A 17,835-nucleotide genomic window follows, 5' to 3' on the forward strand; every position below is an offset into this window, starting at 1 on the left:
TGATGCCTCCTCATCGGCTCCTTGAGGTTATGTGACCTCGGGCCTCTGCTAGCGGAAGCTCACAGTGTGTTTAGTTGACTGATGGTGCTTCATATCTGAAAATTTTGTCTTTAAGGATGAAAACATTACAGAGCAAATCTAAAGCAGCAGTGGACTACATCACTCACACAGTCCTTCACCAAAATGTATTTCTGTAATCGGGATCAAGTTATTACCATGGTTACGCTTGACAGCAGTTTCTATGAAAACTAAAAAACACACCACTGTCCTTTTCAGAAGAGAACCTTAAACAATAGAAGGAAAAGTTGGAAGTGAACACTTACTCTTTCTGCAGGGAAATCCACGGAAAACTGCAGCACCGTGTTTGCGGCTTCAGGTTAGACGCCGTTGCTCTGGAAACGGGACGCTGTACCGCGAACGGGTCGCGGTTTTCGGCGGTATGGATGGTGTCTGACTGTTTTTCTTTCATTTATTTTATTTGTCTGATGTGGGCAGAAGCGCGACTTCTTGGCAACCTGTTTGATCGACCAAGGAGCCCAGCTGTGAAGATCCAGGAGAAACGGGCTGGACTTCCGGGAGAGTGGGTGATCATGGGCTGCCTCTATGGGAGGCCTCCAGCGTGGTTCTTAGTCAAACCTACCGATTTAGAGCCACTGGAATGCGTTAATGTGTCAGCGAGGTTGACAGACTTTATTGAAACAGCTTCACACGCATGTAATCGAGCGATATTTATTTGCACTACCAGCAGTAACCGTGTGTTTCCGACGCGCCTTGAATGCAGCATGGCTCCGTTCCATGTTGCCATGGCTCCAGAGAAACACATTTCTTTCTTAATACACACATACACACACACACACACACACACAAAAATCTCGCCCGCCTGGGTGGTGCCTCCTTCCTTCAGACTCGGGTCCTCTACCAGAGGCCTGGGAGTCTGAGGGTTCTGCGCAGGATCTTAGCTGTTCCTAGGACTGCGCTCTTCTGGACAGAGATCTCTGATGTGGTTCCTGGTATCTGTTGGAGCAAACTACTCAGCTTGGGTGTTACTGCCCCTAATGTCCCAATCACTACTGGGACCACTGTTGCCTTCATGCCCCACATTCTCTCCTCCTTCAGCCCTTGGTACTTCTCCAGCTTCTCGTGTTCCTTCTTCCTGATGTTGCTATCACTTGGGATTGCTACATCTATCACCACCACTGTCTTCTGGTGATTATCCACCACCACTATGTCAGGCTGGTTGGCCACCACCATCTTGTCAGTCTGGATCTGGAAGTCCCACAGGATCTTGGCCTGCTTGTTCTCCAGCACTTTCGGGGGTGTCTCCCACCTGGACCGTGGGACCTCCAGTCCATACTCAGTGCAAATGTTCCTGTACATTATGCCAGCCACCTGATTATGCCGCTCCATGTATGCTTTGCCTGCTAGCATCTTGCACCCTGCTGTGATGTACTGGACTGTCTCAGGGGCATCTCCACACAGTCTGCACCTGGGGTCTTGTCTGGTATGGTAGACCCTGGCCTCTATTGCTGTGGTGCTCAGGGCCTGTTCTTGTGCAGTCATGAGTAGTGCCTCTGTGCTGTCTTTCAGTCCGGCCTTTGTCAGCCACTGGTATGTTTTCTCGATATCAGCCACTTCCTCAATTTGTCGGTGGTGCATGGGCCAGTTCATAACCCTACAATAACATAGTCAATTGCCAGGGCATGAAGTCTGACAACCTAACTATCCCTTGACCCAGTCTTTTGTAGAAACAAATATGTAAATTATTGATGCTAATCCAGTCCAATCCAGTCCTTCTGCTTGGATGACCTCGTCTTCTTCTTCCAGTCCCATTGGATGCTGACACAGTCCTTGTTTTCCGTTGTTCCCCAAATGGCCAGTTCAGAGTTCACCTTCTTGCAGAGGAACTTATCAACACCAGTAAACTATGCTGTCAAGTTTTACAATGGGGGTTTAACACTCCCCGTCTGACTGTCTCCTGCTGATTACAACTATCTAAACAACAATCATGTCAAGGGAGGGTCAACTGACCTTTATTACACTTATGAATGATTCTACCATTCCTAACTTCTAAAGTACTTCTAACAGAAAACAGAAACATATGGTACACCACATGGTAACAAGATAAACACAATTCTCTTCAATACTTCAGGCATAATACCCTGGCCACTGGAAGAGATACAAGCCACTGACATCAAGACAAGGAAGCTCCTCACCATGCACGGAGGGTTTCACTCTAAGTCCAGTGTCCTGAGGCTGTACACAAAGCAAAAGGAAGGGGGCCGAGGACTAGTAAGTGTCCGAACTACTGTCCAGGAGGAAACAACAAGCCTCTGAGAGTACATCAAGAAGATGGCCCCCACTGACCCACTGCTGAGTGAATGCCTCAGGCAACAAAAGCCCACCAAGGAGGAGGAATCTGAGGGGCTATCATGGAAGGACAAGCCCATGCATGAAATGTACCACCGACAAATTGAGGAAGTGGCTGATATCGAGAAAACATACCAGTGGCTGACAAAGGCCGGACTGAAAGACACTACCCATGGCTGCACAAGAACAGGCCCTGAACACCTGAGAAATAGAGGCCAGGGTCTACCATACCAGACAAGACCCCAGGTGTAGGCTGTGTGGAGACGCCCCTGAGACAGTCCAACATATCACAGCAGGGTGCAAGATGTTGGCAGGCAAAGCATACATGGAGCGCCATAACCAGGTGGCTGGCATAGTGTACAGGAACATTTGCACTGAGTATGGACTGGAGGTCCCAGGGTCCAGGTGGGAGACACCCCCAAAAGTGCTGGAGAACAAGCAGGCCAAGATCCTGTGGGGCTTCCAGATCCAGACTGACAAGATGGTGGTGGCCAACCAGCCTGACATAGTGGTGGTGGATAATCACCAGAAGACAGTGGTGGTGATAGATGTAGCAATCCCAAGTGATAGCAACATCAGGAAGAAGGAACACGAGAAGCTGGAGAAGTACCAAGGGCTGAAGGAGGAGATGGAGAGAATGTGGGGCATGAAGGCAACAGTGGTCCCAGTAGGGGACATTAGGGGCAGTAACACCCAAGCTGAGTAGTTTGCTCCAACAGATACCAGGAACCACATCAGAGATCTCTGTCCAGAAGAGCGCAGTCCTAGGAACAGCTAAGATCCTGCGCAGAACCCTCAGACTCCCAGGCCTCTGGTAGAGGACCCGAGTCTGAAGGAAGGAGGCACCGCCCAGGCGGGCGAGATTTTTATATTTAAGATTAAGTAATTCCATGTCAGTAATATTAAAATTTGTTTTATTTATGTTTTACCCAAACAAAGTTGATTTATATAGCTTAGAAGTGACGATACATCAAAATATTAATATTTTTTTTACAGTGTGTAAAACTTGTAGAGGTTGTAAAACTGTAAAAGAGTGTAAAAGGTTCTAAATTCAAGGACCATGTGAAGACAGAACACTTGCGTAAGTGTTTTGGTTGATTGTACAATCATCATTTATAATCTGGGACAAAATCATGAACGCCGTGAATTCAATAAATTGGTAATTCAATAAATTGAAAATAGGACAAGATACGACATGTGTATGGAGTGTACGATGCTTTTAAACGCAGCACGGTTGTCACGTAGTTTCAATTCGAGGGAGAAAGATCATCTATTATACAAACAACTCACTCTGCAGCAAAAACTAATGTGCACAATGTTACGGGGGTTGTTTTTACCTTTGTTAGGGAGTTCAACCGGCATTTGTTTGTGTTTCTGTCTGTCAGCAATATAACAATGCTTGAAGATTATGCTTTTCCATAAATTCCTTAACTATTGTAATATTTAGTTGCATAAACCTATTTCTGAGAACTGCTTTACATCTGTGTTGCATGAGCTGACCAACGTTGTCCAGCCCAGGAACATTTAACTACATTCATCTTGGTTTGTCTCAGAAACAGAGTTTTTGATATCAGTCCATATGATCTGTACTGGTCAAAGGTCTGGGGACTAGGCTGGCCCCTCCATATCATTAATGCTGTTGGTCTGGAACCAGGCTGCTGCTCTTGCTGGTGCCTTTGGGCTCTCGGTCTTGTTGAAACCTCCACATTTCCTCTGTGGAATAAAACAACTTGAGCCCTTCAAGTATTTTTATGTATCCAAATGATTGATCATCCTGGTTGTTGAAAACAGGCCCAACACACCAGTATGAGAGACCACCCCCCAGTCGCGGGGTGTTTGATACCAGGCTCCACCTTATTCATCACCTGTGTTTGTATTTGAGGGTCAGCTTTCTTGGTGAACTGAAGCCCCAAAGACAATGTAAAAAGAACAATTTTGCTTCAGCAGTCCGCAAAATTTTGTTCCATCTCTCGTTAGGACTGTCTGTGTTTTTTGGAGATTTTTTGTTCAAACATTTTTTTCAACATTTTGTTTTTGAGGGGTTTCTGACTGATAGTGTATCTACACATATTACTTTTCTAGTTCGTACAGTACCAAGAGAACAATTTTTATTACTCATTGATTGGACTATTAGTTTTGGGTGTCAGTCACATCATGTAGGGAATAAGCTGCTCTGAGCTCTCCGAGCGCGTTCTTTCCAATTACCGTTGTTTGGTTTCCGGAGCGCGCACCAGAGTAAGATATCACTCTGGAGTTTTCGCTCTCTGGGCTAAACACGCGTAGCCTTTAGCCGCTAACAGCTGCTCTCTGCTCCGCCGGATCTCTCCGTCGCGGTGTTTCGGGGTTTCAGCATGTGTTTCCCTCCTGTCCCCCGCTGTCCGGCTGGGGTGTTCCGACTCTGGCTGAAAGCAGCGGTCGTCCTGTGGCTGGCTCACGGTTGCGTGCGTGTCGCCGGCAGCCTGTACACGAAGGAAGACCCGCTGGTCATCCTGAGCAGCGGCAGCCTGAAGAGCTCCGTCACCAACTCTTCGTCGGCCTGGCTGCTCCAGTTCTTCTCCTCCTGGTGTGGACACTGTGTCCAGTACTCCAGCACGTGGAAGATCTTGGCTGAGGACGTTAAAGGTACACGATCCGCCGTGAGCACCTCCAGGTCCGGTCCAAAAGCTTTCATTCATCATCAGTGGCTGGAAAGAAAGAAACGTGCTTCTTCATAAATCTTTAATCAGTCGACTCTTGCTCTTCATTTAACCTGTATTCAAGTCTGGAAATCTGGACGTAGTTCCAGTAAAACCTCAAATTTACTGATTCGATCTCACAGATGTTAACATGTTCGGTCCAAGGAAGCAGAATAAAATCCTCTCTTGCGATTATTCGCCGCATTTACACATATTTCATGCTCTTTCTTTTAATGTATATTTGCTATTAAAACAAACTTATTCGGCTTCCAGGAGAATTTTACGAGTTAGTGAAGATCAGAGGTTTTTAATTTTTTTTTTTTTAAAGAGAATTCATCGATGGAGCCATTTCTACTGCAGCAATATTTAATAAAATGAGAAAAACCCTTTCCTAAGCTGACTAAACAGCTGTCAGTGATATGTGATTCATCAATCTCAAGGGTGATGTGTCAACTGACTTCACACAGATCAATATAACATACTACAAGCAGCAACATTGAGAGTTGTGTTTTCACCACAGGAAGTCAGAATGATCCTTCTGAGGTTTGGTTGGAAATTGGTTTGCTTTTCACATACAAATGCATAAGATGACATCATCCACAGCAGGAAGTGCCATGTTTGACCTGAGAAGGCATCGCTGAAGCACCAGTGCTGCTACAGAATTCTTCAGTTGCTCTTGTGTTTGGGTAAATGGATAAAACAAGGCTGCAACATGTACAAGCACAGCTGACCCTAACCCTGGGTCAGAGGCAGGACTTCACACCTGCAACCTTCTGCAGCCTGACTAAAGATGAGAAGGTAACAGAAACCTAAAGAGTCTGGAGATGCAGAGAAGGAGCCTGGAGGAACATAAAGTCAAATCTTATTTGCTGTATTGTAACCACCCACACAAGATAATTATTATAGGTGATTTTATTATTCACATTGAGGTGGAAAACAACAGTCTTAGTATTGCTTTCAACAGATTACAGGAATTCATCTGGTTTTGCCAGAGGGTGACTTCAGCAACTCACGGTCATAATCACATATCGCTAGACACCTTTGCTAATTTTAACATCTCCAAATTTGACCAACTTGTAAATAACACCATGAGGTAATCTGGACTCTGTTGCACCCCTTAAAAGAAAGATTATAAAACAAAAGAAACTAGCTCCATGGTTTAATCCTAAAACTCACAAGTTAAAACAACACAAAAAAGGGAATGGTGCTCCACCGATGTAGAGGACTCCCGCTTAGCCTGGAAAGACAGTCTGAAAACATATAGTACAGCATGGTGCAATGTTAGAACAGCCCACTGCACCAAACTAATAGATGAAAATAAAAACTGCCCTAGCTTTCTTTCTAGCGCAGAGAGCCAAATCTCCAATATTTTGAACATTAAGGAAAAGATCTGCCAGGACCTGATTTCTGTCAACTATAATTCCATAGTATCTAACTCAACTTTTGTTTCATACAATTAAACCTGACAGTTTCCTGGACACTCTTAGGCCGATGTCTCCATCCATCGCTTTGACCCCGTCCCAACTTCACTGCTAAGGACGATCTTTCTATCTATTAGCACATCTCTGTTAGATCTAATCAGTCTGTCTTTAGTAGTAGGTTTTGTATCACAGTTTTTAAGGTAGATGTAATTAAAGCAATCAAAAATCCTACACTTGATGCAGTTAACAATAGACCAATCTCTCACCCAACCTTTTTGTCTAAGATCCTCGGGGAAGTGGTTACCTGGCAGTTATTTGACTATCTCCAAACAATAGACTTATTGGGGACTTTCAGTCTGGATTCAGAGCTCATCATAGTACAGAGTCAGTGCTTTTGAATGTCACTAATGACTTTCTTACAGCATCAGATGACTGATGTCTGTTCTTGTCTTATCAGACCAGTCTCAGTTCGTCCATGTTCAAGCAAATGCTTTGTCCCCACTAAAGTTTACAATGGAATTCCACAAGGTTCAGTGCTTGGTCCAATCTTATTTATCTTATATATGCTCTCTATTATAATCAGCATTCAATAAACTTCCATTGCTATGCTGATGACATCCAATTATATCTATCGATGGAGGCAGGCCAAACCGATCAGCTCCTGAAACTCCAGGCCTGCCTCAGGGCCTGGATGAGCAGATATTTTGGATAATAATGAAGTTATCACACTAGGCCCCAAACCCCTGAGGAATCTATTCCCTACTGATGGAGCCTTGCTGAGTGGCATTAACCTGCCTCCCAGTACCACTGTAAGGCAGCTTGGTGTCTTGTTCATCTGGATTTGTCTTTCGATACCCATATTAATCATGTCAATCAAGGTCTGTCTTCTATCACCTGTGTAACATCGCTAAAGTTAGGAACTCCCTGTCTCAAAGTGATGCACAAAGATCAGTCCATACATTTATTTCCTCCAGGCTGGATTATTCTATTTCATTTTTATTGGGCTGCCTGACCAAGTCCTTAAAGTCTCTGCAGCAATTCCAGAATTCTGTTACTCTGTTACTGACTAGAACGAGGAAAATAAACCACGTTAGTCCAGTGTTGGCTTCTCTACAGTGCTCCCTGTTGAATTTAGTATAGACTTTAAAATTGGATCCTCTTGTTTAAATGACCTTCTAACTCCTGATCATCCAACCAGAGAACTTGTAGTTCCAAGAGTTTTTAATAGAAGTATAGGGGCAGAGTCTTTAACTATCAGGCCCCAGTTCTCTGGAACCAACTCCCAGTCTGGATCTGGGAAGCAGAAACAGCTTCAGTGTTTTAATCATAGAAACATAGAGGTGAGAGCTCCGTATCAGGACATCTGATGATGCACCTGGGCCCATGGACATCTGTTGCAATACCATTGATACCTTTGTCCACGTACAGACCATACAAACAATTCACTCTAATTATAATGAAGAGATGTATTACTGATGTTAATGTTAATGTTCTCGGTGTATGTGGCATCTACTGCACATGTCCATCCCCAAGAGATGGATCAGTCTTCTGTGAACCCCCTTCCAGTTTCTTCTTTTTCCCCTAAAAGGGTTCTTTAAGTTTTCCTGGCCTGGCTCACGGGCCTAAGCACAGACTTTGTTCATTGTGAAGCCCTCTGAGGCCACAGTGTTTGTGATTGTAGACTCTAAATTAATTTGATTTAGTTTGAGTTAGAACATGTCACAGAGAAATAACCTCCACTCTTCCCCTGACTGGCAGACTGGCAGACTGTGATCGTTGTCTCTGTATTGGATTGCGCTCAGGAGGAAAACTACGACATCTGCCGAGAATTTGGGGTCCAGTTGTACCCAACAATCAAGGTACACATGATACCCTGGTACTGCTGCTGTACTGTCGGAGAATTGAGCTTCTCTACTGGGACTCTTGTTGGAGTACGACTGCAATGCACTAACTTTTCTGATGTGCTTCTCTTCAGTATTTCCATGCTCACAGTCCAGAGTCGGACCGAGGGACAATCTTCAGAGGTGAAATAGCCTTCTTCTTCCAGAAATAGTTCCACAGTTCACTAGATCACCATTTTTATTGTAGTGAGATGAAAAACACTAAAATTGCAAAGGAAGTTAGAAATATTTCACTGTGAACATTTATTATTGCCCCACCCATGAAATACCTCTCATGAAACAGCACTAACATGACCTCCAACACCTTCATCTTCATGTTGATACAGGACAACACCGTCAGTAACACTGTAGATCACATGTGCCTGCAGCAGCCTGAAAACATGGAAACACTTTAATGACTTTGTTTTACCTCAGCTTCATTTTTCAGAACAATCTGCTCTCACTAACATTCAGATGTACTGACCATGCAATAAATTTTGTATTGTGCTGTCTCAGCACAGGATGTAGGACAGGATGGCTCAGGTGTGTTCCTTCAGGTTACCTGGCCATTCTGTGGCCCAGTCTCTTTTGTCCAACTTTTTTAACCAACTTTTCTCATGATTCTTCTCTGCATCAGGTGCAGATAGACAGGTCCAAGTTATGAGACATTTGATGGTGGACATCCTGCAGAACCACACCAAGCTGGAAAGGCCTGATCATTGTCCTCCACTGGAAACATACAGGTAGCAGACAGAACCCGCCGTCATGTTCAGCTTTTAATGGTCTTGTCTTAGTGAAAGTGGGAATGGAGGATACATCACCTGGAAGGGTCAGGACAGGTCAGCAGAGTCAAAAACTTTGACACACAAACTGCATCACATTTTCACACAGTGGGAACAGTCAAATGATTGACAAACTCCGTATGGTCTCAGTTTTGTCTGTAAAATCAGGTATTCTTCCAAAGGTTATGGGGTAAACTTGCACATATAACCTTCCTCCAGAACTACAAACAACAAATTATAGCTTGTCATTCTGCAGAGCCGACAGCTGAGTCTCTGGTCCAGGACCTGGGGTTCTACCCCTCACTCTTCTTTTGTAGTCCGATGAGTGATGAGATCTAAACAAGTCATATATTCTTCCTAAATCTAGAGAGGAGAACCTGGTTTCAAGAATTCCAGTGAAATAGTGTCAACAGTAATAGAGGAACTAATGTTGTGCATCTGCTCATCGCTTCCGGAGCTAAAGCAGCTGACAGTGAGACACCAGCACAGTCCCTCATCTTTACTGATCTATGGAGAAAAGAGCTCCTCCATCATTCGGTTCACATTAAAGTCTGGAATAACTTCATCCTCTCATAAGCAATGTTCCCTCTAAGCTGCGCACTTGCACAATCATGTGTGCAATACTTGCACATACTCAGCACACAAGAAAATCTATGCAGCGCACAAAATAAAATTCAACAGAAACATATTAATTAATATCTAATTTTAGAACTGATATAATCTAGTTAATTAGACCAGTAATATTGTTTTCTGTACCATTTCGCAACGTAACTCAATGAGCGACAGGTGTCCAGCCAATAATCCGATACAGTTCACTTACGCTACGCAGCCAATCAGCATTGACAGTGTTTGTGCATGTGCCCCTGCCTTTACTCGTGCAGGTTAGCTAGCTAACAGCAGTGCAGTGGATCTAAGAGACGCAAATGCTAATCCCTTATCATGGCGAAACGAACGGGCAGAGCCATATCCACTCATCAAGCCAAAGTAAAAAAGAAATGCAGTTCTTTTAAGATGGAATGGCTGTTGGAGTATGTGCAAATAGAAGAACAAGCGGTGAAACTGAGTGAGATTTTTCTTCCTATGGTTAAAGCAGGATTCTTACATACAGTGGGGCAAAAAAGTATTTAGTCAGTCACCAATTGTGCAAGTTCTCCCACTTAAAAAGATGAGAGAGGCCTGTAATTTTCATCATAGGTATACCTCAACTATGAGAGACAAAATGGGGGGAAAGAATCCAGGAAATCACATTGTAGGATTTTTAATGAATTCATTGGTAAATTCCTCAGTAAAATAAGTATTTGGTCACCTACAAACAAGTAAGATTTCTGGCTCTCACAGACCTGTAACTTCTTCTTTAAGAGGCTCCTCTGTCCTCCACTCGTTACCTGTATTAATGGCACCTGTTTGAACCTGTTTGTTTAACACTATGGCCAAGACCAAAGAGCTGTCAAAGGACACCAGAAACAAAATTGTAGACCTGCACCAGGCTGGGAAGACTGAATCTGCAATAGGTAAGCAGCTTGGTGTAAAGAAATCAACTGTGGGAGCAATTATTAGAAAATGGAAGACATACAAGACCACTGATAATCTCCCTCGATCTGGGGCTCCACGCAAGATCTCACTCTGTGGGGTCAAAATGATCACAAGAAGGGTGAGCAAAAATCCCAGAACCACATGGGGGGACCTAGTGAATGACCTGCAGAGAGCTGGGACCAAAGTAACAAAGGCTACCATCAGTAACACACTACACCGCCAGGGACTCAAATCCTGCAGTGCCAGACGTGTCCCTATGCTTAAGCCAGTACATGTTCAGGCCCGTTTGAAGTTTGTTAGAGAGCATTCGGATGATCCAGAAGAGGATTGGGAGAATGTCATATGGTCAGATGAAACCAAAATAGAACTTTTTGGTAAAAACTCAACTTGTCGTGTTTGGAGGAGAAAGAATGCTGAGTTGCATCCAAAGAACACCATACCTACTGTGAAGCATGGGGGTGGAAACATCATGCTTTGGGGCTGTTTTTCTGCAAAGGGACCAGGACGACTGATCCGTGTAAAGGAAAGAATGAATGGGGCCATGTATCGTGAGATTTTGAGTGAAAACCTCCTTCCATAGGCAAGCAGCATCACTGCTCTAGAGGAGATCTGCATGGAGGAATGGGCCAAAATACCAGCAACAGTGTGTGAAAGCCTTGTGAAGACTTACAGAAAACGTTTGACCTCTGTCATTGCCAACAAAGGGTATATAACAAAGTATTGAGATGAACTTTTGTTATTGACCGAATACTTATCTTCCACCATAATTTGCAAATAAATTCTTTAAAAATTTAGACAATGTGATTTTCTGGATTTTTTTTTCTTGTTTTGTCTCTCATAGTTGAAGTGTACCTATGATGAAAATGACAGGCCTCTCTCATCTTTTTAAGTGGGAGAACTTGCACAATTGGTGACTGACTACTTTTTTGCCCCACTGTATAACATAGTACACATCTCATGAACAACAAGATTTTTGTCTTTTTCATTTTATGTGCTGCTGTCATTTGATTCTTTTAATAAGCCGTGTAACTTGCTATGATCCGAGGTTTTGAACAAGCATGATACAGTTGTGTGGCCACAGCGTACCCATCTGATGTTGCTGAGAGTGGTCCTCAGTGTGTTCAGGGAACTTCTGTGTCTGCTCAGACACATGAAAAATTAGAGGGAACATTTCTCATAAGTGACTTTCCCCATCAATTGTTTGTCTCGTCCGTAGTTCTGAGGACCTGCTCCCTCTGTTAGGTCAGAGGTCAGAGTACTACACCGCCATCATTGTTGAAGAACCAGAGTCTTATATTGGACGAGAGGTCAGTCAAACTCTGAGTTTGGAACTAAAGAGCTAAGGGTGTGTGTGTGTGTGTGTGTGTGTGTGTGTGTGTGTGTGTGTGTGTGTGTGTGTGTGTGTGTGTGTGTGTGTGTGTGTGTGTGTGTGTGTTGTGGGGATGGGGGAGTGGTGCTCTGTCACTCACTTTGTTCCTCTTATTTTCTCTCAGGTGATTCTTGACCTGCTGATGTTCTCTGGTGTGGAGGTGAAACGAGCTCTTAGCTCTGATCGCCTCCTGATGGACGCTCTTAAAATTACAACTTTCCCCTCCCTTTACCTCCTGCACCCTAATTCAACACACACGGAGCTGCACATGTGAGTGAACACACACTCTATCAGAGATCACATCAGTGGTGGACTGTGGGTTCTTGAACTGAGCTTTTGTTGATTACACTGATGACATGACACTAAAACACTCTTGCGTGAACATTTTCTCAGTGACAGTTCCTCCTGTTCTGCGCCTGCCAAGCTTCATTCTACTTGCTGGTCCCTTCACCCTGTAGGGCTGCAAACATTAATGTAGTCGATAAACATCAATGACAACATTAGTTGCCAACGATTTCAATGCTTTATAATTTTTTGGTGTCTTCATTGCTCGTGTCGTTCACTGTGGAGCTGTACTTCCAGCTGGGAGTTGGAGGTCATGTCACTGAAGAAATCAATGTGACTTGTAGAGCAAAATGTTTGGGACATCACAGATACAGCACTAAAAGTACAACAGGCACCCTTTGCAAGGTGGAACCGGCCCACAGCAGTGAAGCTCAAGCCTTTCAATAATCGATAGATTGAGTAACTATCAAATCAGTTGTAAGTTGAAGCTTTACTGCAATGAGTCCCAAGTCATGTGACACAGCGGAGGGAGTCTGTCTCCAGTCGGCGTGGAACGACCTTTAGATCTGCTCCAAAGGTGAAATCCTTTTCCAGAACTGTTGGTAAAATGTGTCTGGTAAGTTAATCAGAGGACGTGTGCCCAGCTCTGCTAAGAGAAACAATTTTAGGAACGATCACTGATACCAAGATATCAACCATCTGGTTGACATTATTAATCAGTTCTTTTACTAATGTATGTGAACACAAGCAGACAAATGCTCTCATGTGTGGGTGTTAAACGCTGAGTCCCCACAAATCACACCAACAACAATAAGTATTCTGTTCTCAGCTCCGAGCGTCGTCCAGTTCAAACATTGAGCTGTGATGACATTGAAGATCCAGATGTGGTGACTTATGATCTATATTTTCAATTCTCAGTGAGAAGAAGCAGCGTTTCTTCTTCTCCTCCTTACTGAAGATGTTACCTGGAGTTCAACGAAAACCGAGAGGCTTTGGCCGCACTTCTGCTACTGGCCTGTTGGAGGCACTATCAGGCAAAGCCACCTCAGTGTCCTGGAGAACATTTAACAGGTGAGAAAAGCACAGGGACTGCTTGAGAACAGCTCTGTTTGACCATTCAGCTTAATCACCAACCTTTTTGTCTCTGCAGTGTTAAAGTGTACACAGCTGACCTGGAGTCAGCCCTGCACTACCTGCTGAGGGTCGAGCTAGCTACACATGATTATCTGGAGGGGGAGGAGCTAAATATCTTTAAGGACTTTGTTACCGTGGTTGCAAAGGTAACAAAGTTAGCTGAACATTTCAACCATGCCCAGTGGGCACATTTTTACACTTGCTGATTTTTGGTGCATGTACCTGGCGGTGCACGTCTCTCTATCCTTCTCTTTCTCTCTCCACCCCTCTCTTTCTCTTCACCCCCATCTCCACCTCTCTCTTCACTCCTCTCTCCACCTCTCCCTCTCTCACTTCAACTCTCTCTCCACCCCTCTCTCTTCACCCTCCTCTCTCTCTCCACCCCCCTCACTCTTTCACCCCTCTCCACCCCCCCACCACTCTCTCCACCCCCTATCCCTCTCTTTACCCCTCTCTTCACCTCTCTCCAATTCTACCTCTTCAGTTGTATCCAGTTGGAGGATCTGTGGTTAAATTGATGAAGACTCTCTCTAATTGGCTGTCCAGTATTCCGTTGCAGCGACTGTCCTACCAGAAAGTCTTGGACCTGGTAGACAACAAAATGAGGGTGAGACAGTGACACATGTTAGTTTACTTTGTCTCTATAACCACCCCCCTCCACACCATCACAACCCCTGACATTAGCATGCACAGGAGGAACAGCTGAACTCTTTTCCTATCCAGATCGCAGGCATGTTCCTTGGGGCAGAGCTCCGCTGGGTTGGTTGCCAGGGCAGTAGGGCGGGGCTACGTGGTTACCCCTGCTCGCTCTGGACTCTCTTTCACATCCTGACCGTCCAACATGATGCCATGCCTACTGCACTGGAAAATACAGGTACAAACACGCTCCAGCTCACAGCCTTCATGAGAAAAAAACACACACATCATTTTGTGTGTGTGTCCATGCGGGTGTGTGCAGGTCTAGAGGAGGAGGCAGCACCTGTGCTCCAGGTGATGCGGCGTTACATGAGAACATTTTTTGGCTGTGGGGAATGTGGCCGACACTTCGAACAGGCAGCTGCTTCTAGTATGGATCAAGTGGAGAACAAAGAAGACCAGATCCTCTGGCTGTGGGACCAGCACAATCGGGTCAATGCTAGGCTGGCTGGTAAACTGGTTCATCATGGGAATTTCATTCCAATAAAACAACAGTTAATATGGGATGTTGCCCCAATCAAATAAATGTCATATAAATGCCAAACTGTTCAGGCAATTTGTCAGCATGTCTGTTGGGACTGTTGTGAGGCTGTAGCCCTTTACACAACACACAAAGTTTTAGTTCTCTTTGGACCAGGACTCCAGACTAACTTTTTAACCACTGTCCTAAAATTGTCCCCCTATACATTTTGAACTACCGTATCCTAAAGGGAATCGAAATTGTCCTTAAAATATTACATGTGTCAATAATTGACTTGGGCTCTGTCATCTACAATGATTGTTATAAAAGCAATAATCAGAATCACGACTCCCAGTCCACATTCTCTGCAAATTTTTGGTTTCATAGTTCAGGGTTGATCTGGAAAACATTTGGTGTAGGCCATTATAATTACTGTTTTTTTAAATGGTTGCTCTATTGGTGAAATACTTTTTCACCCATTCTATCTGCATAGGAAACTGTTTTGTTATGATTGGTAAAAACGTTGGCATGTCTCTGGGACTGTTGTCTGATTGGGATGAGAGAGTCTGTTCAATTCTATTCATATTTATTTATATGCATCTATTATAATCAAAATTATCTCTAGGCGCTTTACAGAAACCCAGAGTCTGACCCCCAACAAGCAGTGGCAGAAAAAACTTTAACAGGAAGAAACTTTAAGCAGAAACATGCTCTTGTCTGACTCTGATGGGAGTGTCTTTTAGGACTGTTTTCTGACTGTGTAAGAGTGTGTTAAGGTTAACACAACTCCTGAAGTTCATCAGCTCAATTATTTGTTTTTTGAAAAAGTGACCTGATGGCTAAAATCAATTAGATGACCAGAGACAGAAAAATCACGTTAACCTTGGTGGAGACCCAACGTGATGCCAGATGATTTCTAATCTGCTTTGATCATAAGTATGTCCTGTTCCAACTGGGTACAAGCTGCTCTCCGTATTGTGATGTTTTTGAAGTCATATGAAGCATTGTCTGCTCTTTTCTGATTGGTTTTCTCTTCTGCTCCTCCACCTAGGCACTTTAAGTGATGACCCCCAATTTCCTAAAGCTCTATGGCCTGGCCCCACCCTCTGTGCGTCTTGTCATGAGGAGAAAAATGGTGTCCATATCTGGAATCGGAACAAAGTACTTGTGTTCCTGCGACAGCACTATGGAGCCTCCAACCTGTCCCCCAAATACTCTATACGTCCGCCTGAACCTCCTTCTGAGCCTGCACAGTTTCACCCATTTCAGAAGGAGCACCAAGAAGATAATAAAGAGCTGAACTTGAAATTTAAGGAGCATCCAGAATCTCAAGCTAGACACCAGATTATAAAACAGGATGCTGGTGGTCCAGAAGGAGGTGTTTGGGTTCTGGGTCTGGGTTTTAACAGCATTGACATGAGTCTGTGTGTGGTCCTTTATGTCTGCTCCTGTCTGGTTCTCATGTTTCTCTTCTTCTTCTTCAAAGTCAAATCTAAGAGGTGGAAACACCGACAATCCCACCTCCAGGTCTGATCCCAACTAAACTGGACCAGACTGTTCAGTACAGGAGTCAACTGGTTTGATATGCACTAAATCTGGTCTTGTAGAACCAGACTGTTGAAGTCTGGATAACAACTAGGCCAACTGTGCTGGTGGGACTAAACTCCAGTTTAGTTACTGTTTGGGAGGTTTGGAGTCCAGACCTTTAATAAGGGTTCAGTCCAGTGTCAGTTTGGTCCAGGTTCTGTCTGACCAGTTGAGGTTTGGTCCAGGTTTGAACCTGAATCTGAACTAGGTGCTTTGGGTTCTTGTGTGACTTGTTAAAGTCCACCCCCCCTGGCAACACAAATGTGTGTGCCATTCATTCTGATTGTATGTATTTTCATAGTTGTATTTATTGTTTGGTTTATTTGTTTCATACATTTCTCTGCTCTGACCTCCTCCAAGTCTCCATTTTCTTAATTTTAAAGGGAGAAGTGGTTGCATGATTGATAAGTTTGTTTATATTTAATCTTTATTCAGTATCTTTTCTGAATTGTATCTGCAGATTTGTGACCTGTAGGTTTGGTGCCTCCCGTGGCTGTTGCAGGTATTACCGTAGCTCCTCAATGGTCAGAAATACTGGAATCATCTCAGAGAAGCAGAAACCTTTAGCCAGAATTGAAATAGTAAACTGTGAAGAGAAGCATTCAGAGGTTATGGCTACTTTAGTTTGTGGTCGAACAGAACTTGAAAATGAAAAATTCTTTTGTGAATGAGTTTTTCCCCCAGAATCCAAGTAAATAAATGTCTGAAGGACTAATTAAATGTTTTATTTATAACAAATACCAAACATAAACTTATTTATAGTTTCTTAATAATGTTTAAGGGTTTTTCCTTTTCTAGCTCCTTAAATTTGTTATTGAGCTATGACGGATGTTCTCTAACTCATTACTGCTCATCAGCGATTTTGAGCTCGCTTTTGAGAACTTCCTCTGCTCACTGTGCCCCCCTACTGTCCTTAAACGATTCCAGTAACTGGTGTGAACCCAGACCACAATGAAGTGTCCCAACCAATCAGGACAGGACTGGGGTGTCCAGCCGGTGAAGGGGTGGGGCCAGACAGCTCTGTTGTGGTCTTGCTCAATATGGCCAATGAAACCTTTAAGTGCTGATGTTGTGTTTGTTATTAATAAATCGTGTTGCTCAGGATCAAAACTCTTCTGTTTTACATGTTCAAACTGTCAATTTCAGCAGCCAATGAGGGAAAAGAAGACTGACCTTCCCCAAAGCTGAAGGAAATGGACAGTCCCCTGCTCAAAAGCATGGGCCCAAAACATCTTTTGATTGTTGATCCATATTTGCATATAGTCAATGTCTTCCCACTGTCCAAACTCGTGCATGTGGGCGAGGTGAACCATACTACTGTCACAAAACCAAACACAAAGTAGCATATTTAGGCTCCACCCACCTGTCATTAATATTGATGAAGAACTTCTGAACCATACACGATGATGCAAGCTGAGACAGCAAAATGCTGCTCTGTGTGTGTGCGTGTGTGCGCACGCGAGAGCACGTGCGTGCGAGTGCACGCAAGCATGTGCGTTTATCACCCTGGCACACAGTTGCAGTATGCACACTATGTACTCAGCATGCCAACTCAGCTTCAGCACTGCAATGCAGCGTTGTGCATTCCGTCTAGTCATGACACAATCTGTGTGTGTGTGTTTTCTTTTTAATGCAAACTTGCAGTG

At 44.0% G+C, this 17,835-nt stretch overlaps 1 protein-coding gene and 1 long non-coding RNA gene across 5 annotated transcripts; one reads left to right on the forward strand and one right to left on the reverse strand.

The window, feature by feature from the left end:
* The first annotated feature begins 3,287 nt into the window (after window positions 1–3,287).
* Window positions 3,288–17,299, forward strand: qsox2 (quiescin Q6 sulfhydryl oxidase 2). 4 transcript variants are annotated; one of them, XM_057033150.1, is made up of 14 exons: window positions 3,288–4,989; window positions 8,222–8,322; window positions 8,439–8,487; window positions 8,860–8,886; window positions 8,981–9,086; window positions 9,138–9,182; window positions 11,875–11,965; window positions 12,152–12,297; window positions 13,231–13,383; window positions 13,463–13,592; window positions 13,931–14,053; window positions 14,170–14,320; window positions 14,405–14,593; window positions 15,654–17,299. In XM_057033150.1, exons 1-14 carry the CDS (start codon window positions 4,719–4,721, stop codon window positions 16,133–16,135), a joined length of 2,064 nt encoding a protein of 687 aa, XP_056889130.1. In that variant the 5' UTR covers window positions 3,288–4,718; the 3' UTR covers window positions 16,136–17,299. The 4 variants fall into 4 exon arrangements, with proteins under 4 accessions (XP_056889130.1, XP_056889131.1, XP_056889132.1 ...); XM_057033151.1 differs by lacking the exon at window positions 8,860–8,886 and having other exon boundaries at window positions 3,290–4,989; XM_057033152.1 differs by lacking the exon at window positions 9,138–9,182 and having other exon boundaries at window positions 3,291–4,989.
* On the reverse strand, window positions 5,937–8,950 carry LOC130525902 (uncharacterized). The gene is made up of 3 exons (XR_008950613.1): window positions 8,828–8,950; window positions 8,634–8,736; window positions 5,937–8,565 (listed from the first exon to the last, which is right to left on the reverse strand). It is a non-coding gene; the product is annotated as an uncharacterized LOC130525902 (long non-coding RNA).
* Window positions 17,300–17,835: the final 536 nt, after the last annotated feature.

Source organism: Takifugu flavidus, chromosome 5 (genome assembly GCF_003711565.1).
Source record: "Takifugu flavidus isolate HTHZ2018 chromosome 5, ASM371156v2, whole genome shotgun sequence".
NCBI lineage: Eukaryota > Metazoa > Chordata > Actinopteri > Tetraodontiformes > Tetraodontidae > Takifugu > Takifugu flavidus.

Excerpts from the sequence above, each read along its gene's own strand:
- qsox2 (XM_057033150.1), top strand. The coding sequence starts at position 4,719 with ATGTGTTTCCCTCCTGTCCCCCGCTGTCCGGCTGGGGTGTTCCGACTC. Across the intron at positions 13,593-13,930 it reads TTGTTACCGTGGTTGCAAAG|TTGTATCCAGTTGGAGGATC; the intron begins GTAACAAAGTTA and ends CTACCTCTTCAG. Across the intron at positions 14,054-14,169 it reads TGGTAGACAACAAAATGAGG|ATCGCAGGCATGTTCCTTGG; the intron begins GTGAGACAGTGA and ends TTTCCTATCCAG.